The 27267-nt window shown below is 36.7% G+C and overlaps 1 protein-coding gene across 2 annotated transcripts; it reads left to right on the top strand.

Moving 5' to 3' along the window:
* Positions 1-24811, top strand: LOC117408570 (vascular endothelial growth factor receptor 2-like). Of its 2 annotated transcripts, none has more exons than XM_034013685.3 (30): positions 1-348; positions 2345-2441; positions 3857-4071; positions 5805-5926; positions 7761-7929; positions 8536-8675; positions 9225-9393; positions 9610-9727; positions 9854-10029; positions 10129-10285; positions 11074-11203; positions 12009-12117; positions 12804-13151; positions 14232-14378; positions 14504-14635; positions 15193-15299; positions 15689-15824; positions 16369-16473; positions 16562-16675; positions 16874-16962; positions 17257-17413; positions 18077-18174; positions 18697-18819; positions 19606-19717; positions 19814-19913; positions 20096-20201; positions 21133-21278; positions 21864-21945; positions 22219-22304; positions 22726-24811. In XM_034013685.3, exons 1-30 carry the CDS (start codon positions 252-254, stop codon positions 22940-22942), a joined length of 4104 nt encoding a protein of 1367 aa, XP_033869576.3. In that variant the 5' UTR covers positions 1-251; the 3' UTR covers positions 22943-24811. The 2 variants fall into 2 exon arrangements, with proteins under 2 accessions (XP_033869576.3, XP_033869575.3); XM_034013684.3 differs by having other exon boundaries at positions 21861-21945.
* Positions 24812-27267: the final 2456 nt, after the last annotated feature.

Below are 27267 nucleotides of genomic sequence, written 5' to 3'. Positions count from 1 at the left end.
TTGTTCAGACAGTGTACCACAAACTCCACAAGGCAGAACGTTATTAGCAGGTTCAAACGGATGCACGTACTCCTTGTCTTTGTAGCGAGGCACTGATTCTGACAGGCACTACTGAACTCTTAAAGCATCTTCAGTGTTTGCGTGGGCTGCTGTTGTGAGGAATTCTTCATTTTAAATGGAGATACCCTTGTAATAAGACCACTGGAAACAAAATATTCACTTAAGTTGTATAGGGCTATCTGGTCAACTTGATGTTGGGATCCCCCCCTCTTTTGGATTACATTATGGCAGATATATTTTTTGTCATTTCCTTCGTGTTCATTCTTCTTGGCGAGAATCAGGTGACAGGTAAAGCAACTTTATTACAAAGCTTTTTTTTTTTTTTTTTAAATCATGTGTTACAATAGTTACAGCAAAAGAATAAAATTATTATATTGTGAATGGTATCATTAAACAGTAATTGTCAAATTGTATATTAGCATAGCAACATATTATATACGGTACATTTTAAAATGAGTTTCTGTTGAACATCCTGCTTGTAACCTTAAACAAAAAAGTAAATACAAATGTAGCCTATACCACTTTTATTCTGCATGCACAGGTATGAAACAAAATGCATAGAACCACGCCTACGATTTATCAGTAAACTACTTTAATACAAGGCATGATTTAGACTAATGCAGCTGTATTTATTTGGATAAGTGTGTTTTCAGAATACAAAATAAAATAAAAAAATTAAAAAAAAAAACTCCCCAAAAACTTTTTGTACTTTGTTGTAACTATTATATATTTGTCAGTACGCGACTCTGCTAAACTATAATGCAACACCAAATAGTCACAGTCGGTGTATAAGAATGTTAAATGATAACAAATCCTGGCTTAAAGAATGATATATTGTTTTTGAACAACAGAAATTAATTAAAAAAAAAACCTAGTTGGTTATGGCTGAGTAACTTTTACTGAGAAAATGTGATGACCTGCGCAGTGACTGCATAAGGCATGGCTTGTTATTGTTAAACATATACTACACAGCAGTGCAGAGTGAGTGTAATGAGTAGATGAGTAGGTATGTTATCTCATTGGAAATTAGGAAAGACTTACTGATAGTTTACACTTTAAAAGCAAATGTGTTGACAAAAACACGTCTTTCTGAATAGAAACAACATGTTAAGATTAAAATAACACATTCACAGCATAACCCAAAAATATAGCAGTTTATCATATACTGTGTGATCAAAAACCTACCATTCTTTAAATGTTTTTTTTTTTTTTTTACTTAATTAGCACTATTTGAATATTATAATATATGTATTACTTACACGGTTTGCTGTGATAGTCATATACAGTTTTAAGAATTTTAAAACGTTTTAACATTCTTTGGTTAATGGTAGATTTGTTAATTATTGCAAGTAAATGACTACAAAAATAGCCAGAGGCTAAGTCAAATTTGTAAGAAACCAAGTCAATTCATGGAAAGATTTCTTCTATTCTCTTCATATTAGTTATGGGTGATTAGGGTGTACTGGCGAGTGGGAAGTGTGATAGCTGGAACTTTCTGTGAACAATGGTAATGAAGTAACTCTTCTCAGTCTTGCACCAGAAGTGGTTTCTGAAGTTTAAAGTTGCATGAGATAATGGGTCTACATTGTTAAGACTAGATGTGAACTTACTAATACATTAAGTGAAGCAGTGAACAATACTGTTTTTAGTTTAACATCATCCAAAGACCAATCCTGATAATTTACAATTTAATAACAGTTTTGAAATATTTATTTTCTTATTTTCATTGCATGCTCAGTAAGTGTGCATTTCTGTCAGTGCTTTGTTACCAGGCATCAATTACCAAATATAACTTAAACCCTAAAAGTAATCCTATCTTTAATACATTTTATTTCTGAGAAACACTGGAAATAATAGATAATGAACATAAATTACTTTGTAATGCCTATTACCCAGTTAATATATATGACCAGTTATTCAATACTGTTGAACAAAAAATATCTGCCTATTTCCCAAGGGGCAAACATCATTTGTTGAAGGTCTACTGTTTCAATACTACATATCCTTTTTGGAGCTCTTGCACTTGGCAACACCAGAAAACAGGAACTCCACCCCAATTTCAGAAAAATACAAAGCCATTGAGTTAATGTGGGGCCATCTGCCTTCTCTTCCTGTTATGACAGAATGGGAGGATTTGCTGCTAAACCATAAAATAACTTGCCACCAGATCAAAAATTAACAGGCACTACATGTATTATGTTAATTCCCAAACTATAGGTAAACAATCACTATTTGTAATGACATTGCTGGTTCCCTGATGTGTGATGTGTGTTTTTTGTTTTAGGAATAAATCTGAAATATATCCCTGATCCACCAAGCCTTAGTATCCAAGACAAGGTACACAAAGTAAATGCCAACGACACTTTAGATCTTACCTGCAGGTATGGGAGCGTTCAAGTTTTATTATTTGATTTAAAACTACAGTAGTTGACGATTTTTCCATGGACTTGGGTGTACTGTTATAAGTTTTAGTGTAAAATAATGTGAATTATATTACTACATCTTTGATAGTGGACCATAATGTTTAGGTTTGGTTAATTGGCTGCATTCTTCATCTTCTTAAATACAATAAGCATGAGAAATAGAGAATCTGTTATGTGCTAGGTGTTTGAGATAAGGGTGGAAACAAGTTGCAGGAATTGTTTCACTTGTCGAGTGAAAATGTTTCAAAAATTCTCAAAACATGTTTTCAGTATTAGTTCTACCCCATATACAGGTAGTGGACAAAAAAATGGAAACACCAATGTAAAGTCACTTAATAGGGTGTTGGGCCACTATGGTATCCCGCTCTGTGGAGTTCTCGGTGGACCGTTTTTGATGAAACTGGCTGCTCGCGCCCCAGGTTGAAATTTGCAGTCAATTGATCTGCAGTTGCTCGCCTGTTTTGCCTTGCATTTCAAATGAATGCACTGATATCACGATCCTGGAGTATGCGCATCTGCCCACTGTTGCCCTTTGCTGATGATGTCTTTCCCTCGGAGTTCCATGCCGACATCACCTTAGACACCGATGCTCGTGAAACATCAGCTAGTTGAGCTGTCTTGGTCACTGAAGCTCCTGCCAAACGCGCCCCAACAATCACCCCTCTTTCAAAGTCACTGAGGTCTCCTCTTGCAGCCATGCTAGCCATAATTATAGGCAACCAGGCCTGTCCAGCATTTTTATACACGACCCTAAGCATGCTGGGATATTATTTGCTTAATTAACGCATGAGCCACACCTGTGTGGAAGCCCTTGCTTTCAATATACTTGGTGTCCCTCATTTACCCAGGTTTTTTCATTTTTTTGTCCACTACCTGTAGCTCATTATAGGTGTTGTTTTTCACATCATACAATGTAAAAAAAAAGTGTCAAAAGAATGTAGGGTAGCAGTGAGAATTGCTATGGCATTTTTGAAGCTTGAATTTAGCTAATGAGAAAGGCACTGTATTTGTTGGTTTGTTGAAGTTTTATTGAAAAAAAAAATATATATATATATATATATATATATATATATATATATATATATATATATATATATATTAACCTTAAAAACCTTATCCTGTATGCGTGAGATAAAGCAGTAAGTATACAATAAAGTAAGTTACCTAGAGTAATGTATGTGCCATGCATGCTTCATTATAGAGCTTGTGAAATAATTGAATATTTACAGTAACTGAGAAGATACCATCCTGAGATGTTGCTCTCTTGTTAGATATTTCTGAATCCCAAAAGTGTTGCATTAAGATATTGTTAAATTAATATATTGGAATTATTGGAAAATGCATATCTGTTTTAATAATCTATTTTTAATAAGGGGGCATCAAGTTTTGTACTGGACATGGCCCAAGAATCGGAGCAGTTTCGAACGCAGGATATCAGTGACTGACTGTAGCGGATCAGGTCTCTTCTGCAAGAAGCTTGTTCTCACCAAAGCTGTTGCCAATGACACTGGAGATTACAGATGTTCCTATAGAGATTTACCTGTTGAAGATGGGAAAACTTCTGCTAGCGTCTATGTCTTTATCCAAGGTAGGCTTCTTTATATGATATATTAAAAAAAAGTTTGCAGGTTATTTGTGATCTCAGATATTGTTATTATCTGAGAGAAAGGACATCCAATTGAGAGTTTTAGAAGTTATGGTAGATTTAAAATTAGTGTTCCAGTTGGTTGTTCTAGTATATTCAGTGTTGTAGATTTGATGTCCTGAACAAAAAAAAAAAAGAACTTGACTGATATCAGATATCAAATATCAGCACTATTAATTAACTACTATGAATATTATGAATATGTGTTTCAAAAGTTACTTAGACTGCTTTTATTACAACTTAGATGTTCTATTTTAAACCTCAGGAGACCCTTATCAGTGCCTGTATAAATGAGCATCTTACAGCCATGGGCAGGGCAGTTCAACCACATGAAAGGGTACCTCATGCTGAGCTCAACCTCTACTAGGTTCCTGTTTTTCAGCTTCCAGTTGAACACAGTAAAGCTGTGCCTGCAGCACTTCCTTCTGTCTTACCAACTGGACTGGCTTCATAATGAAATAAATGGGTCAATTTCCTGATTGTGGTGTCCTTGGCCCAGAAATATTAATATTCTAATATTTTATTACTGGCCATTACAGAAGGAACTCAAAGTGCATTATTTTCATTCAATCGGTATACAAACTCTTCTTGGATTATACATACCTGAACATGAACAACATTGTTATTGTTTTATATCACACTTAAAATACTACTTTTGAATGTATAAGTTATAGTTTTTGTTATATTATAAATGCATTGTGAATATATTGTTATTTTCTTACTAAACCAGAGATGGTGGTCTCTGTATCTCAGCGACTAAGCGAAATTCAATCATGGATGGCTGTAAATTGTCTAAAAATAAATTCTAATGAGACAGAGGTGCTATTAGTGGGCTCCAGGCTCAAGTTTAGTTAAATCCCTCTGTATTGAAATCTTGTTTGATGGTAATCTTTTGACCATCCGCTACGATGAAAAGCTTAGGACTATGGATTCAGAACTGTGTTTGGATGCCCACATTAGCTCTATTATAAAGACCTCATTCTATCATTTGAGGAACATTGCCAAATTGAGATCCATTCTATCAGATAAAAAGGCTGAAATGTTGGTTCATGCTTTTATTATTTCTCGGTTAGATAAGTTTACTGCTTTGTTTGCTGGTGTTTTCGATTCTAAATTACGTTGGCTCCAACTGGTTAAAAATGCAGCAGCCAGAGTACTCACTCTCACACATCGTTCACAACATATTATTCCGCTTCTTAAATTATAGCACTGGCATCCTGTTAAATTCAGGGTTCATTTAAAAATTCTTCTTACTACTTGTAAGGCCCTTCAATGTTTTGGGCCTTTATATTTACAGGAACTGTTGGCACTTTATGCTCCTAGTTGCACCTTGAGATCAGTGAATGCTGAATTTACAGTAATCCCGAAAATGTATCTAAAATTAGGAGGGTCAAGGGCCTTGCGTTGTTATGTTCCTTGCCTTTGGAACTCCGTCCCGAGTCATTAGGAATGCTGGCACAGTCTAATTTTTTTAATCAAATTTAAAAGCATATTTATTTAAGTTCTTATCTTATTTTTGAGCTGGAGTGATTGGCCAGTGGCTATTGTCAAGCGCCCTGGTATGCATGAAGAGTGCTATATAAAAGCAAACTGGATTGTGTTGTACTAATTACATTTTATTTTGTTTTATTGCAGTAGGTTTCAATATATATGTAATTTATTTGTATTTCTTTCAGACTACAGAGCACCGTTTGTCAGTTCACCTTCCATTTTTGAGGTTGTGTATATAGAAGAAAATACACCAGTGGTTGTACCATGTTTAGGATCTGTAGAAGATCTCAATGTGACATTATATACGGTAAGAGGGCATTTTGCATCTTTCCTTTACCAGACTTTATGCAGACTGGAATACATACTAGTAAAAAGTAATAATGTTATATCCCTCCCGTCATATTTGTTTTCATCGAGTTGCATTTGTTTGAATTTTAGAAAGTCAGAAAACAGTGATAATGACGTTTTGGAGCATCTTTCTTTTGTAGTATGTTTTGTAATTCAGTGTACTTTTAATAAATAATACAAAATAAACAAAACAAAATAACACCTAGTTCCTTCGGAGCACTAACTAAACGTTTGTCAGGAACCTATTATAATAAACTGGACAACTAAGCTGTTTACCGGCTGAAAAAAACACACAGATTTAAAAGATGAAACAAAAAGGCTTTACACAGTACCTTTTAGTACGATTGAACACACCATCAATTGGGCTCTCCACACAGCAGCAGCCTCGATGGATATGGACAGTTGGAGCCTTGTCACATTTTCAAAATCACTGCGCTGTCTCACAGAATTTAAAGTAACGGTAGCCATTGTGTTTACAGGTACAGATGTACAGATATTACTATAAAACTGAGTGACCAATTACCAGCAAAAAAATCCTAAAAGTAGCAAATAGCCATGCCGATTTAGATGAAGAACAATGAAATGAGCTGAAAGATAGCAAAACAGAATTTTTTTATATATAAATCATGGTCTTTATACTCACTCACCCCGACTTTGTCACTTTAAATGTGGTATTCTTAGCGGTTTGTAAACGCTACAGAAAAACACAAAAAGACACTTCTGCACATTATCCACCCCTGTCAGACACATACCTTGAAAAATTACTGAAATCTGAGACATCATTGTATTTATTTTTATTCCTCCCGCCTGTTCTGCTATAACAGTGTGTCTGCACTGTCAGTGACAGGGAAAAAAAGTAACTCAGTGCCGTCTCAACTCCGCCCCCTGGTGTATCTTTTCAATGGCAATGTCCACAATATCAAAAATACAGATGCACTTTCTTTTGCCTTGCAATAAAATTAATTTAGTCTGCTTAACTTAGTGTGTAGTTCAAAGTTGGGACTACTTTATTGGCGTAAGGATATTTAATAATAATAAAAATAATTTATTTGCCCTAAACATGATTTATGCTTCTGATTTATGATGCATGCAGTAAGGCCCTTCAGGGTGTCCATATACATCGTGCTGCACAACGCCCCGAGGCATCCATATATTCGACGTATACGAACACCCAGTCGGGCCTTATTGCATACATATATATCAAAAGTGCGCCTCCGCGCATCAGCAGGTAAACTATACAATTATCACAGGTGCTCAATCACTGAGGACAATACATCAAAACAAGCTGCTTACCCACGAAGACCACTATTCTGACTCATCCGAGAAGCAAGAAAGTGAGAGCACTCAAAAGGCTGCCTTCCAATAAATACATTTTATTGTGTCCATGCTGTTGAAAGACAGGGGGTTATTGTCCTCGGACTCCAAACTGACTTAAATCCCGTCTTCCTCAGAGCATTTTTTGCTGTCCGAGGACAATACCAAAACCAGCAAAGGGGAATTCCACCTATTTGGTGGTTGATGCTATCCAGCTAATTCCCCTGCTGTAAAATGCTAAGAAACCAAGCTGCGGCTTATCCCGTATTCATATTTGTTAACCTAATAAAAGTGTATACAATGGTTTCACATAACTGTTGCATATTATTATCAAGTCAGGATAAACAGATCTGTAATGCGCTTTCATTTTGGAAAAGGAGATGAAATTACTCGATTATCTAATCAGAAGGTATTTAACATCAAGGAAACATATTTAACATCAAAGAGGATTTATCTGTTTGTTTGTTTCTTTTCTTCAGAAATACCCTGGAAAAGTGTTTGTTCCAGATGGGAAAACCATTTACTGGAATAGCCGAAGAGGATTCATTATTCCCAGTTACTTAATCAGCTATGCAGGGATGGTGTTTTGTCAAACGACAATAGAAAGTGAAGCTTACCAGTCCCAATTATACATGCTTACAGTTGTTGGTAAGCAGTCCATTATGTTTCTTCACTGATTCATTTGAAGGAAAAGCTAGTCTGGTTATTCAGATTTAGGGTGAAAATACAATACTGCATCTTCACTATTGGCTGCCTTTACTAATGAAATTCAGTTTATTTGCCTTCCTTAACTTGTTTGCCAGGATTTATTAGGGACTTAATGTTGGTGTTTGGTATACAGGAATGCAAAAAAACATGGTCCTTATTAGGTTCCTAATTGAACCCCTTTGGGTTTACAGAGGATCACATTAAATGTAATGTTGTGTGTTTCCTCAGTAAGAAGCGTATATTTATCTCATTTTCTGCGTCTGACAGGGTCCTTGGTGCCATAGCAGCCAAGCTAAAGGCTACAATCCTGAAAGGAGGAATGCATCTAAAATATATATTAAATCTGGAATATAAGCGTCTTCTTTTTTCTTTCTTTTTTATATAACAATACAGTTGATTAAACATTGGTTATACATAAATAAAGCTACAGTATGCAGGCAAAAATTGACCTAACATCATATCTACTGGTGGGTTTTATTGGTAGAGTATCTTTCAGTGACCCATTTAACACGATTCCTTATCTGCGCATGCATTTCCTTCCTGTAGGGTACAAGATTCATGAGCTCTCTTTGACCCCTCAACACCAGGTGGAGTTAGCAGTAGGAGATAAGTTGGTGTTAAACTGCACTGCTAAAACAGAATTTAATGTGGGGATCGACTTTAAATGGAAATATCCAGCTTCAAAGGTAAATACTGGCACATGCTCCAGACTGTTTGCCTTTTTGTTTATTTTCTTGTACTTTATGTACTCAACCTGTATTTGTATTCTGTGTATTTCATAGAGTCATTTATTACACATTTGTACAAAAATTCCAGGGAAATAATAGAAAAATATTTGAAAGTGAGAAAAAAAAAAAAAAAAGCTGCACATAGTGTACATTTTTTGGTAAATCGAATCCATCTGCCCACAAAAGACTGTAAATTAATAAAATGATATTGCCTTGCCAAATTTCAAATCAAACAGTGTGTGTCGCTTTCAGGACTAGTTTGCAATATGCAATGTATAAGTCTTGTGTCAATGGTATAACCAAACTACTGTTTCATCATTGACCCTGTGTTTCATATTCTGTTAATATATGCTTTTGCTTCTTACTAGCCCCATAATTTAAAGAATTGAACTGCTTGTTATGATATCTCGGTATAAAGGGTTGTTTTCTGTAAAAGCAGCATAGCTTTGAGCTAAGATATTCAGCTATTTAAACATTACCTGCTGTATAACCTCTTTTCTCATACAGGAGAACCGATCTGTAAATGACACCAATAAGAAAAAGTCATTCAATGTTTTAGAACTATCAAGCACCCTAACTGTTCTGAACGTTACGTTGAATGACACTGGGGATTATATTTGCACCGCATCGAGTGGACGCATGGAAAAGACAAACAAAACTACCTTGAAAGTTTATGGTGAGTTTTTATTTATTTATTTATTTATTTATTTATTTATAATTTCTAATCCAGTGCCATATCACAAATCAGCACTTGTTCACTTGCTTAGTTTGACTTTTTCGCTTGCTTAGTTTCACCCTTGGGTTGTGTCATTTCCTTACCAAGGTTAGCCTGATCTGCCTGTTGTGTGAGTGTTTGTATTGTGTCAGCAAACTTTTCTTTCTATTTTTCCAGCAAAGCCTTTCATCTCTATTGATTATAATTCTGTCTCTATCATTGAGGCAAAGCTGGGAGATCGTCTCGTAAGAATACCAGTCAATTTTACTGCCTACCCTCTGCCAGAAGTGAAATGGTAAGGTACCTTAACCAGACTTTCAGATACAATATATATTAAAGAAAACACAACAATATATGGTTAATAACTGGGGAAACACATAGATAGTTGGCTCAATAAATCTTTGTTTTCCTTATCCTTCAGGTATAAGAATGGGATGTCAGTTTACAGAGATGAACCTCGGTACAGGATTAAAAGCAATGGTTACACATTGACTATCCATGATGTTACTGAGAGGGATGCTGGGAATTACACTGCTGTGCTCAGGAACCCAGCTACCAAAGAGGAGCACAGCCGGACATTTCAGCTTGTGGTGAATGGTATGTTTTGATATTCACAGTCATAGGTTGTGTTTACATATAGTGACTGAGAATCTGGATTTTCTCATACATTTTAATGTTCTGCTATGTCCAATTCAGTTGCTCCACACATTTATGAGAAGGAAGTGGCTCATGACACTGATTTCTACAAGTACGGCAGCAGCCTGACCCTCAGATGCACAGCTCGCGGGGTTCCATCCCCAGTAAAGATGACGTGGCAGTGGATATCACAAGAGAACTGCCCCTTAAACTACCCGTGAGTATGAAATGCATTTGTATGAAAATGCTTCACAACTTTCTCATAAATATTCCAGTTTGGATCTGCACGCTATATAGTGAATTTCTGGTACATGACAGCATTATTGTATTCATTAGGCACAATACAGTATGAATCAGTTAAAACAATAACGTGTATACCATATTTGATGGCTACAGAGGCATCTATGCACTGCTCTGCAATTAATCCTTTTTTTCCACAGAAAGAGGCAAAGTAACCACCCTGTATATTGTCATTCTGTTATGCCGACATGCTTTGTGTTATGCACTGATTGACTCTACAAGCTAGCTGTTATCTCTGCAGCCATCCCAGCGGAAGCGCTGTGATTAATACAGTGAGTGAGAGAGAGATGCTCTGCTGAGAGCCCTCGAGGCAGGCCTTATCTTGGCCTAACACACGGCCCAACTTCCTTCATGACAGTCCTGAGCATTCTGCTTTCCTGTTGTTGTTTTTGTCGACTGGCTTCCACTACTTGCTGCTTCCTGTGCCTTGCCGATTGTAGTAGTCTGGGCCCACCTTCCCTAGGAAAGTCTTTAAGAAATACTAAGATTTCTCTGTCTCTTTACCTTCCTCTAAAGTACATCTGTTGAAAAGCTCTTTCAATCATAAATTGGTATTTTACTTCCCAAAACAGTCACTTCCTTCTAATAATCCGGCAGGCAGAGAGAGAAACAAGTTAGTTTTTTGTGTTAAAGTTTTTTATACTGTACGTTTGATATATATTTTAGGTTCACCACTAAAGTACTTTGTATTCTTTTGGTTAATAGTCAAGGAGTTTATCGTACACCGTTCAAATTCTATGAGTGTAAAGACTGGAGGGACATTACAAATGACACAGGCAAGAATCCGATTGACAGCCTTGTGACCCGGACAGATATAATAGATGGAGTGGCTAAGGTGAGTTAGGCTTTACTGAAGCAGATCTGTTCCTTTTGTCCACAGTGATCATATCCCATGCTCTTCTAGTTAAAAACGAGATATGCTGTTATTTCATCCATAAACATAAAACACCCAGTGGTGGTATATGTAGTTATATTAAAGTAAACTTCAATGACAAATGTTTAAACTTAAGAAAGACTTGCTTAAATGTTTGTCATTTAATTTGATTTGTTTGTTTTACTTTTACTAAAGTTATATTAAGTATTTGCAAAGCATTTATAAATGATTATTGTACAGTGCTTATAAATTGTTATGGCAGTTTATAGAGTAATATAGTGAAATACAGTTTTTATGGAGATGTTATGTTATGAAAAGAAATGTTATGAATGCATGCAACATAGCATAGCCTTTTGTACTTAGGCACATACTGGGACTAGTGACCCAGTTTCATGGTCATTTAAAGGTTAACCCCTGAACTATAAAGTCCAAATTGACGAATGTGTTTTGGAATTCGGATATAAAACTCAAAACTATTATTATTCTGATGTAAAACAATAAGCATTTACCAAAACATGTGTCTACTTCATCGTTTTAACAAAGAGGGAAATTACATTCCTGAACCCTCGAATGAGCCACCCTTGTCTGTTCTTCTGACTGTTTTTTTTACGAAAATGCTTGTTTTGCATGATATTTCTGTGCCAATATGTAGTTCGACGCAACTCTGATGCAATTATCTTGAATGTATACACATATTTAAGCTGATTAATTTATTTTTAAGAAGATTCATGTTGCTGAGGGTTTTTTTTCTGTTCCTTGCCTGCAGACAGTGAGCACACTGAAGATTCAAACAGCAAATGCTCCTGCTATGTACAGATGTTTGGCCACTAACAAAGTCGGGCAAGATGAGAGGGTGATCTTCTTTCATGTAACAAGTAAGCCAGTTGTCTCGGCTGCAGCGTCTCATTAAAGCAATCTCATGGTGTGTCAAGGGAGTGCAGGACAGTGCTAAACTTTGAAACTCTAGTCCTGTGTAATTACACAGTTAAACTTCTGTTAACAAAACCAGTGGCAGGCATTACTAACATTTTTCTAGGACTGAAATGGAACTTTGTATATGAGTAGGTAATAATTTATTTAAGTCTAAATAAGGTGTATCATTTCAAATATAATGTACCAACATACTGTAAAATAATAGCTAGTGAAGAAGTATGCACATTAAGGAGCTCTTGGTAATGGTTCTGTTAAACATTATTGAAATATTGGTGTGAAAGGAACATGCGTTTTTGTATGTTATTTTAAATAAATCTTTTAAATAAATTAATTTAATTACACACTAAAATGTTGAAGGAAACACTTGAATTAACTGAATTGCTGATTTGAATTAACTGTATGTTGACATATGGTTACTCTTTTATGCTCTTATGTTCTTATGTGCCATGGTTTTAAAATGTGTCTTGGAGAAATAGTTACTTCATACATTTTCTGCATTTCTGTAGGTAAACCTCCTTTGAAACATACAACTGTAAAACATAGTTAAAGCACAGAATCTATGGAAATAGAATGGGTGTAAGTGTGGGAATCCTTGGTAAAAATAAATGTATTATGTGTTACTTTTTAGGGGGTCTGGAAATGAACATGCTGCCTGCTGATCCCATAGAGTGGGACAATGTTGCTCTGCAGTGCAAAGCAGACAGGCTGACTTACAGGAACCTGAAGTGGTACAGGATGAAAACCAACATCTTACCATTCCAGCACAGGGGCCTCGCTGTGCTACCATGTAAACACCTCAGCCTTCCTGAGGAGAGTCTGAATGGGACCACCAGCTCACACCTGACTGGGGAGAACATCACTCTAGAGCTGAGCTTCAAGAACATCTCTAGTCAGGAAGAGGGGGTGTACATCTGCCAGGCAGAGAATATAAACACTGGAGTGCAGCACTGCCTCATCAAGAGACTCTCTGTGAAAGGTGAGGAGATGTACACAAGGCCAATGATTCATATGTAAGGACCAGGGAGTTTATTTGAGGTGAAATGACAATGGGGTTTTCTATGAATCCATGAAATTTCATGAAAATTCATACATTTTGGAAAAACAACATGCTCAGGTTGGTTGTGAACTTTATATGAATTCCATGAGTTAATGAATGTAAACAGCCTTACTGTATCTGTATCATTTTAATCTCTATGAAGTTGAGAAGATAGAGTCTGCCTGTATTGGTTGCAAACAGGCTAATATACATTGATTCAAGTGAAAAATACAACCAGTTCACAAAAATAATTTATTTTAACAAATTATTTCCATTATTCTTATTTTTTATTTTAGCTTTTCTCTTCACATATTTTTAAAAAAACAAAAAAGCACAAACAAAATCTCACAAAATCTCAACGCATTTTGATAAAGAGTCTTAATCATGAGTAGACTTAATTTTCTAAAAAATATGTGAAGAGAAAAGCTAAAATAAAAAAAATAAAAATAATTGAAATAATTTGTAAAAATAAATAAAATTTATAATTAAAATCCGGGAGGAGGGGCATGCACCAATCTCCACACCAGCAATTGAATCATTCAATTTACACGTCAGCAATTAATTCCTGCAAGCATTATAAATACCCTCTCCACTTACCCCTTGTATGCGTTTTGATTCATTCGAAACTCACCACCTTCCCCATCTCCACCTCTTAAAATTAGATTAATTTCCTATTGGGGGGTATCTGCCTCGTCCTCACGGCCAGGCGTGAGTCCTCAAAGGTTTGATCCCAAAAAAACGTTTCTATAGAAGTAATGTATTGTTATTTTTTCCACAGCTATCATATACCTTGCATTTCTTAAATAAATAGTTTAAATCAAATTATTGTGTGATTGGTGTTTTGTCCCGAACTACTGAAATTATTTTTGTGAAGTATTGGTTGTCTTTTTCACTCGAATCAATCTCTATGAAGTGTCATAAACTTCTGTAAAAACATAGTATCATTGTGCAACTTCTGTGAGTTTCTACTGTGTTAATGCTTCAGTATGTATTACAATACAGTATGCTGATTTCTTTCAGATCTACAGGCCCCAGCAGTTCTGAGAAATTTGACTGACCAGAGTGTGAATATCAGTGAAACAATTGCACTGACCTGCAACGTGAGTGGGACACCTACACCAAATATCACATGGATGAAAAATAATAAGACACTGATAGAGGACTCTGGTAAGAATTTAAATTCATATTTATCTGTGTCAGCCAGTGCATGAATATCAGTTGCAGAATGTTTTTATTTGAAGACGTCCATATTTGGATGAAGTGTGAATTATTGTGTGTATCTTTCTTCCTAGGTATTGTTCTCACACAACAGAACAGAACTCTGACAATCCAGCGAGTCAAGAAGGAAGACAGAGGCCTATACATCTGCATGGCCTGTAATAACCAGGGATGCCACATGACACAGGCCTATCTCACAGTTGAAGGTACTGTACGTTCTATCAGTTCTCCCAGTATTATATTCAGTTACTTCAAGCAGGACCACAGAGGAATACAAATGCTAAAATAATAAGGCTGTCAATGTATGTTTAATAGATCAAACGTTTAAACCTTCTTTGTCATCTACCATTTTAATTATCATGTCCATTCACTTGCTTTAATGTTTTCAGTTGTCTTTATATTTCACTTTTGTGTTTATTTCAAATACTGCATTGATCTTCACATATGGCAATTACGGTGGCTTACAATAAGCTACTACAAGCAATTAATTGGAAAATCAAAGCAAGATTTTCAGTTGAAAGTTGAAAAATGTGACTCGGTCAGGACAAAACCATGAGGATGAATTAGCTTGTGTTCAAAAATGTCGACCATTTACGTGCACTCATCATATGGAAATAAAGAATGGATTACTATAAGTGTAACCTCCATGAGACAACATGAGAAATATGCACTGCTAAATAAGTGTATTGAGGCATTTATCAGATTAGATTCAAACAGATTTAGAAGCTAGGTCATTAATAAGTGGATATGTTGTTTTGTACAGGTGCAGAGGAGAAGACAAACGTGGTGCTCGTTATCCTTATTGGCAGTGGGGTGATTGCCATGTTCTTCTGGCTGCTTCTAGTATTCATCATCCGAACCATAAAGAGGGTAATGAAACGGTTCTATTGCTGTCCCATGAGCAAGTTATCCCGCATGATAGATTTAAACTGACTGGAGCTCCTTTGTGTTTTTTCTCTTCATTGTGTCTAAAACAACAGACACATTTTTTCTTTTCATACCACTGAGCTCTTGCATGGCTTACTAAGGATCCCGTAATTCTGTGTTAATTGAACAACCTCTTTGGCTTATTAAAATGAAATTAAAATAATTGTGAGTTCAGGCATGCATGTTTTAAACAGCTGGTAAAATTAGGGGTTGATTTGTTTAGTCAATTCTTGCTCGTTGAATGATCAGCCTGTTGAACAACAGCGAACGTGACTTCTCATTGCATACCAAGACGTACAGTTTATGTAACCAGACTTCTCATTGTCTTCCAGTCCAGTGGAGGGGAACTAAAGACTGGCTACTTGTCAATCATTGTCGATCCCGATGAAGTACCTATGGACGAGCAGTGCGAGCGACTGACATACGATGCCAGCAAATGGGAATTCCCCCGAGATAGACTTAAGCTAGGTAAGACCATAAACTACTCCCTTTATATAGGATATTTCAAGTATGTGCAATAGCAATTGTACCATGATGTACTTTTGTAATCCATTAATATAGTATACTCTACATTCTCATAGGGTGATTATTGAATGTAAACATAATATACTGTAAATAGTACAAAACGAAACTTACTAACAAAAACTTACTAAGGAAATATGTGTCTAACTGCATTACCAAATTTACATTAGTACTAGTATATATGTATAAATTACTATACCCAGCTTGTTGTAGCTCAGAGGATCATTTATTTCATGTTTGCTTTTAATTCTTTATGTTCCTGCACCTAAACATTGTATTTTGGTTATATCTAGGAATTAACTTGATAAGGGTTAGGGTTAGTGACAACATTACTTAGTAACATTTTATTAAAAGTTTGGTTACTAATTATTGCTGGTTTAAGTTAATTAACTGCTTCATCCTAGCCCTAGAGGGATAAATGCACATAGTTGGGCTAATAAATGCATAGGGTGTGTTGGAGTGGTTAATGATTGCTGTGTTTTGTTCTCAGGGAAGCCCCTTGGCCGTGGTGCGTTTGGTCAAGTCGTGGAGGCTGCAGCCTTCGGCATTGATAAAACCACTACGTGTAAAACAGTCGCTGTAAAGATGCTGAAAGGTAAGTAAATGAGAGACTTCCAAGAATGAAGTAGTGTGTGATGTAGTGTATGTACTCTGTAATAACATTATCCTACTCACCTTTTCAGAGGGAGCCACTTCAAGTGAGTACAGAGCCCTGATGTCTGAGCTAAAGATACTCATTCACATTGGGCATCACCTCAATGTTGTGAACATCCTTGGAGCGTGCACCAAACTAGGAGGTGAGAACCACCATTATAGTAATGATTCACTGAACCACTGTTTAATACAATGCATGACGTCAGTGTCAGGCACACTTGAAAATGAAAGTCATCTGTGAGAGTGACCCTGTAAATGTAGAATGGATAAACACATATTTAATTATACATCTGCAGTGCAGTGGTGTCCATTTCATAACTTTATTGTTCTGTTTATTCCAGGTCCTTTGATGGTGATCGTAGAATGCTGCAAGAATGGCAACCTGTCAAACTACTTAAGAAGCAAAAGAGGGGAATATACTCCCTACAAGGTAAAGAAAACTTTGTCAAGATTAGAACTGAAACTTTGCTTCCTTTAGTTTTGATTTTGTAAAAATGTGTTTGGACTTTTTTGCATGAATGAAATGTACCAGTTTCCCCCCTAATATTTTGCTCTAGTGAAAGAAAGAAAGGGCCTTTATATTTAGGTATTAATGCATATTTGGATATTACAGATATTATGGAGCATTTTAGGGCAATATCTTAGAAATCACACTTTCATTAACGTTTGTTTTAAATATAGAGATGAACAGAAATAAACAGGAATTTATATTGTTCTACAACAGAGCAAAGCCCTCAGATTGAAGCAAGCAAAAACCATGAGTATGAACGAGTTGAGTGTTGAAATGAAACATCGCTTGGACACTGTTGCAAGCAGCCAGAGCTCTGGCAGCTTAGGATTTGCAGAGGACAGATCGCTCAGTGACCTGGAAGAAGAAGAGGGTAGGGCCAGTTTTGTTACTTTGGCCTTTAAGTTTGGGATTTTAACTTTGACTCAAATGTGGAAAGCTGTACATAGATATGAATGCCAGAACGAAAAATGTAATGAGAGAGAGAGAAAGAGAGAGAGAGCACATACCTATCTCTGCACCACTACACCAGTGTAAAAATCAGAAGTGAAAGTGTAGGATATGCAACTCCACATTATGGAAAATCTTAACCCAAAAGGTAGTTAATATTTGATAGTCATGAATATGTTTTAGACGTAAAAGAAGCTTGTAAATAGGAATCTCATACAAATAAAAAATAATTATAGAATACAATATCATAAATATATCTGTTAATGAAGTGCGGCTTTGGCATTTACCCCTTATATGTGAAGTATGAGAAAATGCCATTACATTATTTCTGCCTACAGTCAAGCACCAGTGTTTTCAGATACTTTCTTTTGCCACAATGTTCTTGTGGTCTATGTTGACAGAACCATCTTCTTCATGTATTCTCTATGGATTTTAATAATATTAGTTATACATAAACAAATAAATAAATAGAAAAATAAATGTATGATAAGTCCCCAATTATTTTTAGAGCCCACTGAGTCAGGGAAATCCCAGTGTTTCAGTGTGTTTCCTGATATTTGGAGTCACTCTGCCCTCTCTTTGATAGGAGCGGAAAACCTCTGCAAGACTCCCCTGACAATGCAGGACCTGATTTGCTACAGTTTCCAGGTAGCCAGGGGAATGGAGTTCCTGTCATCACGCAAGGTAACTTCATATTACTTTATACTCTTTTCATTAAAATATAAAATGGTCTACATAATGTTGCAGAATTTAGTAAAATAAATACATAAAATAAACAATTATTTAAACTATGAAAACTGCCAATACATTTAGATGAACAAGGAAATGTTGTTTATATAGAAAACTAGTCTGGATATGTGTAACTAGTCTGTCTGCCTGTCTCTCATATCCAAATTGAGCTGAATGAAGTTATAAACTTCTATGATTAATAGCATTGTTTTGAGCCCCCCTCTTTCAGTCTGCGGTTGTTTACTTGATAAACATGCGCGTGTTTGCATTTGAAGAGGCTTTGTGTTTCAGTGTAAACAGAAAGCTCCCCAGGGCACTTAGGAACCAACACTGCTGTTGATGTTGTATCTCTATTTGGGAGTGGGACCTCCACCTCTGACCGAGTGTACAGATTTATCTTTTTTCCATCAGTACTAGATAGTTTGTCTTTAGATATGAGCTAGGAATTTCATGCACATGTTTTCTTCTTGTTTGCAGTGTATCCACAGGGACCTTGCGGCTCGCAATATACTCCTGTCAGAAAACAATGTGGTAAAGATTTGTGACTTCGGACTGGCCCGTGATGTCTACAAAGACCCTGATTATGTCCGCAAAGGAGATGTAAGTAAAAGATAAAATCCCCAAATTCATTAGATGAAGAGTTTGATGTAGTCTCACAGATAGGATGTCATTTATTACATATTTGTAGGAATTTATAAATATCCTTCTAAAATAGGTGCTCAAATCTGATTAACCATTTCAAAGGATTGTTACAGTTATATTTAAAAATACATTTCAACAATTAAAAGAAACTAAGTTAAAGAGTAAGTAGAGCAGTTCCGAAAAAATATAGCGTTGCACGTCCCCACTTGTTGCTACAACTGTTTAAATAACGTACCTGCCATTTTTCTTTTCATTGTTAACATCCTGACAACTTTAAAGTCTGCTCTAATGCACTGATAGTGTAAGGATTATTGCACAAATTGTCAAACAGGTAACACCGCAATAACGATCCATGATGTCGTACGGAACAGAAAAGCCTGGGCACATTTTTTTTTTTTTTTTTTTAATCGCTATTCCTGCAGTGATTTAGAGGATAGATCATAAAACCCAGTGTACTAGAGTGGAAATTCTGAAATGAGCTTTGAAACAGACTTTAGAGTTATAAGTGTAAAAAGTTGTCTGGATGTTAACAATGAAAAGAAACATTACAGACACGTTATTTAAACAGTTGTAGCAGGACGTGGGGACGTGTAACGCTATATTTTTCGGAACCACGCTACTTACTCTTAAAGGGGCTTAAACCTTTTGATATATAGCACTTTTGTCAGAAAATGTTTGTTGTTTTTAAGGTTACTGAATAAAAGCTGTCAAGTTAACAGCTGATTTTTTGCATTATTTTAACAGGCTCGGCTTCCTTTGAAATGGATGGCTCCAGAAACTATTTTTGACAGAGTTTATACCACACAAAGCGATGTCTGGTCTTTTGGTGTGTTACTTTGGGAAATCTTCTCTTTAGGTAAACAATTATTTTCACTGTAAGACTCAGTAATCCTTTCCTTACCTACCCTAAGTTTATCAGTAGCTTACCTGTACTCTAATGTTATTCAAACAGGTGCATCACCTTATCCTGGAGTAGGAATTGATGAGGCATTTTGTAGGAGATTAAAAGAAGGCACAAGAATGAGGGCACCTGAATTTGCCACCCCTGAAATGTAAGTATAAAGTAATAAAATATGTACTTCATAAATAATAAATCAAAGAATCATGCAGATGTCTTGAAAGTATATATATATATATATATATATATATATATATATATATATATATATATATACATTCTTACCAATGTGTGCCTGTTACACACTAAGTATGCTATCTTATTTTTCTTTTTCAGCTACCAGACCATGCTGGACTGTTGGCTTGGGGACCCTAAGGACAGACCCACATTCACTGAGTTAGTTGAACATTTAGGAAACTTACTTCAAGCAAACGCTCAACAGGTAACAGCTACATCATAATTATTGTAACAGAAATATATTGTACATTCCCTTTTATTTATGTGCCATCATTATTTGACTAATTTTGTTATATCCATTAAATAGTGCTGTATGATGTTGGATTAATGTCTAATTTTGAGTTTGTTGAAAAAAAGATGAAAGAGGTTTTTATTTAAGCAATAGTGCCCATCGATGATGGCTCTACCATGTGATAGTTGACTGCAACAGGAGTTATGCGTCCCGAGCCAAAGGCGAGGGCGCTAACAAAAGTCAAGGTCAACTATCACACGGTAGATCCCTATCTCTATTAGAAAATGATTTTACCTTGAACCTAGATTTACCTTGAACTTGTACTGATTCGCCGGGCACCTTTCCGCTGAGTAAAGACGTTCTAAGAAAATAGTCTGGAACATTTTTCAAATAAAGAACAAGGAAGACATACATATAAAGAGAAAATGGCCTTCCCAGATGGCCTTGCATAGAGATCACTATGTGTGCACACGCATAATCTGGTGTGTTTACTTTTTGCTGTCTAAAACTTTTAAATAGAGGCTCAAGAGCTGCTATGTTGAATGTGTGCTTTTTTATATATTAATCTCACATATCACATGGAGCTCTTTTTCATTTGCCATTTTTTAAAACTGTCGCACAAATTTTGGTGAGACGGTAAATAAGAGCAAGGTATTTTTGTCATTTGTAGCGAATACGAATATCTGATTTTTGTATCTGAATACATGTCAAAAAATATTTGTGCAAATATTCGGATATTTGTCCCAGCACTAAAATTATACCACAGTTATACCACAAATACAACCACAGATTAATGTATGTCTCACTACATTTTTATTTAAACCTTCTTTTTATTTTATTTATAAGTTGCCTTTTTAGCACAGTTTGTTTGAAAAAGTGATTAACGTCTTTGGGTGTATCTTAGGACGGGAAAGACTATATTCCTCTGACCACGTCACAGAACTTAGAGGAAGATTCTGGTCTGTCGCTCCCCACATCACCGGCTTCCTGCATTGCAGAGGAAGAATGTTGTGACCCAAAATTCCACTATGATAATGCTCCAGGGTTTAGGTACGTACATCAGCTTACAATCATGTCAGGCTTACACAGTGTGAAGGGAGCTGGAGAAGGAACGGAAAAAAGACAGTTTGGATTTGTGTGTTTAAGTGGGAGGATCAAAATTACTATAAAAAATATCACGAACAAATACTGCCCCCCCCCCTCCCCCGCCAGATGCAGAATAAACATATTACATGTTCAGCTTAAAAAAAACATTGTTAAAAAAGCAAACAATTGCTTGAGAAAATAAATTGATTAAATTAGTTCAAATGTATTTATTTGCTGATAAAAATAATAATTAAGGTTGAATATTTTCTAGAATAACAGTGGTCACTCAACTGTACAACAAATTTTTAAAAAAGCTTACTTACTTAATCCATTGTTGATCTAGAGAGCTCATATCAAATGAATCATTTTGTTTGCTTAATATCAGAAAATATGATTTAGATCCCTGTTTTTCTAGATGGCTTTACTAGCAATGATATTTATGCATGTGAAGAGGAATTTTTTTAATTCAATTTGACAAAATAAAATGCTGACAGGGAAGTATTTATTCAGGCTGAAAAACAACACTGTCCTTTGTTGTTTCTGTAGCAGGTACGAACATGGGGGTAAAAGGGCAAGCCGGCCCGTGAGTGTTAAAACCTTTGAGGATGTCCCTGTGGAACAAACAGCAACTGTAAGTCTGGTTTTGATTTTTCTTACATTTGAACCACAAATCACAAAAACAGCACACAGGTTACACACCCAGCCTCCCTCTCTCTAACAAAGAGTTTGTTTACAGCTGTGGCTGGAGCTTAATTAATCATCAATTATTCCACTATTCACTTCCAGCCACATTCTCAGGTGGAGTTGGCAGGGAGAGATTAACTCTGTCCTTGCCAACTCAACACAACCCCTGTGCAGGGCCTCAGACATAAAGATTGTTGCTAAAAGGTTGTTATATCAACAGGACAATCAGACAGACAGTGGAATGGTACTTTCATCTGAGGAACTGAAAACTCTGGATAACCGGCAAAACCAAACGCTGACCTTTAGGTGAGTGCAGGCTTCCAAACAGATTTTTGTCCTGTGAGTCAAGGTTATCCATGCAATTATTCAAAAGGTACTGTTTATTATGCGCACTGTCATACACAAATGACTTCAGACTAACGTATCTTTATACATGAAGTAACTGCTTGACTTAATGACTTTGTTCATTAATGTTTCACTTCACAATTGTATTTATAATGTACTGACTACTGTATTAATAGTTGTTACAGAGATGAAATGGAAATAACATTCCAAAAATGTTAAATGGAATCATATAGGTTATATATAACATTCTAATAATTATCCTATAAACTGTAATGGTTTGTTTATATACATAGATTTGTGTTAAGAGTGAGAGGATAGAAATAAAGATACCATGACATTTCCATGACCAACCTTAATTCCTGAAATTCTGTTCCTTCCACAGCCCCATGGTTCCCTGCAAGAGCAAAGAATCAGTGGCGTCAGAAACCTCCAACCAGACGAGCGGTTACCAGTCAGGATACCACTCTGACGACACAGACACAGCCATGTACACTAATGAGGAAACAGAACTCTTACACAAGCAGGAAGCTCTTAAATCCGGCTGCGTGCAGCCTGTGAAGTACAGCCCTGTCATTCGCTACAGCGCGCCTCCGGTGTAGAAGGAAAAGAATAATCAGAGGGCCCTGCTGTGTAGCCTGCTCACTGTAGTCTTTTGAAAGACATTGCAAAGGATGATGAACTGTTGCCACTTGGGAGTAGGTGTACTGAAGTGCTGCGCCGGTCACAATAGTCGCAAACCAGTTGCAAACGAGTCGGAAATCTTGGGTGAAATGTACTAAACAAGAGCAATGCTATTCACAACTTTTTAGGGAATGCTTTGCGGCAGCAGTTTTACTTTGCGGTTCAACCTTAGATGAATATGTCATTATGGGCGGTTGTCAAATATTATAATGAGAGGTACGAAAGCTCCCGGCAATTGTGACACTTACAATTGCATCAATTTGTTAAGAACTTTTGAAAGCATTTTTAAACAGTCACAATGGTTACTGGCATTTCCCAGTCCATTTTTTCTCGTGCATTGCCAGTTGTGCTCAATGCATTTTTGAGGCAAACACCCAAGTACCTAATTTTCACGAATGGTAGGGTGTACTTACAAGCCTTGAAAACAAATTTCTATGACATGTCTGGTTTCCCCAACGTGTTAGGGGGCAATAGACTTCACACAGGTGCCACTAACCCCTTCCAGCTCATTCTGAGCATCTGTATAGGACCATGATCTATTTTGTGATCATGTTGAATTTTATATGTCTAATAAACATGTCTGGTTTAGTGAGGGGCTACTGTATGAGTGTGAAGGAGGGGGCCTCACTATTGAACCTGATGGGATTAAACTGCCTTTCATTTATATATATATATATATATATATATATATATATATATATATATATATATATATATGTCGCATGACCCTCGCAATGTATAATGCTAGAGATCTTGCTAAGAAGACACAACAAATATTTAAATTAGTACAGTGCGGCTCTTTTCATTAACATATTTTCTCTTAGTACATACGACAAAGTGTTTATTTTGCTGTGTCGCAACAAAAATGTAAATTGTGGTATGTTTGCGCTGCGACTGGCCCATCTTAGTACACCTACCCCTTGGTGTCTTATCAAGTGAATGCAAACTGTGTCCATGCAGATGGATCTGTACAAGTCTTCCGATTCCAGGCTCAAAAGGGCTAAAGACTGTAAAGAAGAATGACAGTGTGTTTTTACTATAAATGTCTTTTTGTTTTTATTTCTATCAGCAAAATAAGCTGTGCAAACCTCACAGCAGCAGAGCACTATTTTTTTTTTTCTCATACATTTTATTTGTTAGAAACTATTTAACAGGTTTGTATTCGAAAATTCAGAACTGGTCTTTTCCAGGAAAATACATGACATCCTCCCAGGTTTACTCTTGACTGAATCTGGAGCTCAAGAAGCATTAAGGAGTAGAAAACACTGAATTTATCCATTCATTTTCTGTAAAAAGAATTCTTCTTCTTCTTCTTCTTTTTCTTCTTCTTCTTCTTCTTCTTCTTCTTCTTCTTCTAAATAGAACTGCAGCTTTGTAGTATATTACTTAATGTATGCTTTGCGATGATGCATAATCTGGCACATATTTATACTGCAACATGTTCTTTTTTTAAATAAATGTAATATATTATGTGAAAAAAACAAAGTATAAGCACAATATTTTATATATGATTAATATTCCAAGTGCCTAGAAATACATTAATGTTGTTTGCATCTGATTTACTTTTTACATGAAAAAGAAGAAAAATAAGAAACTGGAAATACAAAAGTGCACATTTATCCAGAACTGGACAATTTGGGGACTTTTACTAATAAAAACTGTTCACATTACTTTTGAAAAATAATATACTTTAGAAGTACATGCTTCATAGCACAGGGAACAGTGAACAAGTCCCTTCTCATGATTTTAATTCTGTGAAAATAAACTAAAGATAAAATTACTAACTGGCATCTGTTGTAGGAATCACATGTATTTTCACATATTTTTAAAGAAACAGTGTCACGTAAAAAAAAGACTGGAGTGCCTAAACTTTCTTGAACAAAACAGTATTAAAATGTTTTTATGTAATCTAAAACGTGGGAAATAAAACTAGTTTTATACAATGAATGCCTTTGCTGGTCAAACCTTTTGTATTTGATTTGGCTTAACATTTCATTGACTTTTGTGACACATGTACGAGCCCTTTTTTAAAACACTGAACACATTTTAAAAAGCACTACTTGGAAAAGTACCCTTTAATCCCATATTTCTCTTTTTGTCACTTACTGAGGTGTGCAATTTTCTATGTGATCCTTAGCCACTTTATCAACAGCTCTTGGAGACAACATATTAGGCGAGAGTTGGGCATAGGCAAATATTTTTCTGGGTTCAGGAAGGGTGGGTGAACAGAATCCTCAAGTTTGTGGTTTCATTCACTGAGCAGGTATACATGGAAATAAATACTGAACCCACATCAATGACAGATTTGTAGATAAAAAAAATGTTTTGTAGAAATACTACAAGTCAACTGGTAATGTATAGAACTCTTTATTGTTTTTAAAATTATCCCTCAGTTATATTTTCTGTGTTATCCATTGAAGTCATTGAACTCATTTAATTTGCTGTGGCTTTTATGTGTGTCTGAACCCCTCCAGGGGTTGATATTTTAACCCCAAATCTGAACCATAAGGAATAGTGTAAACCAGCAGGTAAATTAATCAATAGAAAGATGTGTGTTTTGTTTCAGGCAGGGCAGCTAGGCCTCCAGCGTGAGTACATTTGACACTGATTATGTCCTATGGGACCTTCCCTAAGTTGATGGGTTGGATTTGTGTGGGAAGATAAACATTTGACCTCTCCAGTTAAGAGGCAGTTAATGGTGTTTGGAAAAGAAAGACTAACTTTACTAACTGATAATTAGTTCTTTAGTAACTGTTAAAGAAAACGTTAGTTTACTTACCGTAACCCTGGTAACCTGAAAGAGAAGTGACCACCAACCAATACTTTTGGGATATGCCTGCCTTAGGTAGGTATTCACTGAACATTTTATGTCAGAGCTGCCAATAGGCCCCTCCATGGAGTGGCGTCCTCAGTCCTGCCTGCTGCGGGAATAAGTAGTCGTTCCACTGAGCTCACTTCCTCTTTTGCATCGAGCCCGTGAATGCAAGTGATACGACCTCGCAAGGTTTGGTGGTCGTCTTTCAGGGAACCAGGTTTATGGTAAGTAACCTAATGTTCCCTTTCAATTCGAAGATGACCACCAACCAATACTTTTGGGAAAGTATACCGGAGCCGTCGTTAGGGAGCGTGAGCGGACAGCATACGAGGGACGCCTCGCTACCGCCAACTAGTGTTTGTGGTGTTTGCATACAACCTCAAGGACCCTTGTGTAGCGTCAGTAGAACCTGGTGAATGTATGCGGCATAGCCCAGCTAGCCGCAGTACAAATGTCAGTCAATGAGGCACCTCAAAAGAGAGCCAATAACACAGCCACACCTCTGGTAGAGTGCGCGACCACACTCCCAGGCCAGCATTAGTATACGCAGTCGAGACTGTGTCCATAATCCAATGCGACAGTCACTGCTTTGAGAGGGCTTAACCTTTCACCATGAGAGACGAAGAGCTGGTCAGACTGACGCAGCACTCTCGTCCTATCCACACAATCAATGCCCTAACAGGGCAGAGGGAATTCAATCTCCTGTCCGTTTCCTTTGCAAAAGGAGGCAGATGGAAAGCCTCTAGTTCCACTGATTGATTCAAGTGATAAGCCGTAATCACCATAGGGAGAAAAGCAGGGTTCATGTTTGCAACAATACCCTGTTTCCATTGTCCCAAATATGCATACAGGAACTGTGCACTGACAGAGCCTGTAGCTCACTGACCCACTTAAAGGAGGTGATAGCTAAGAAAGGCTGTCTTCATAGAGCGATGTTTCAACTCTTTGGAATGTATAGGCTCAAACGGAGCCTTAGTGAGAGCCTCCAGTACCACGTCTAGACTACATTCGGCCCGCCTCTAACACATCTTGCAGAAACTGCAAAATAGTTGCTATAGGGCAATAAATGGGGTCATGACCTATGGTCATGCACCACTTTTGAAAATACTTCCACTTATAGGCGTAAAATGCTCTTGTGGAGGAGGCCCTAGCATTCTGCAGTGTACCGACGACTGCGACTGACAGTCTTAAGGCGGACAGACTGTCCCATTCATGGGCCAGACCCACAGTTGGAGTCTGCCCGGTTCTGGGTGCCAGAGGGTGTCTTTCACCTGACTGAGGAGATCCATGCACAGCGGGATCTCCCAGGGCTGGCCCTGCAGCAGCTGGCAGAGGTTTGAACAGAATCTCCTGGGCCATCTGGGGGCCACCAGGAGAACTGTCGCCTTGTCTCTCCTGACCTTCTTGAGGAAGGCAGAGAGCAGCAGT

Source organism: Acipenser ruthenus, chromosome 2 (genome assembly GCF_902713425.1).
Source record: "Acipenser ruthenus chromosome 2, fAciRut3.2 maternal haplotype, whole genome shotgun sequence".
Taxonomy (NCBI): domain Eukaryota; kingdom Metazoa; phylum Chordata; class Actinopteri; order Acipenseriformes; family Acipenseridae; genus Acipenser; species Acipenser ruthenus.
This window is presented reverse-complemented; position numbering and strand designations above follow the sequence as displayed.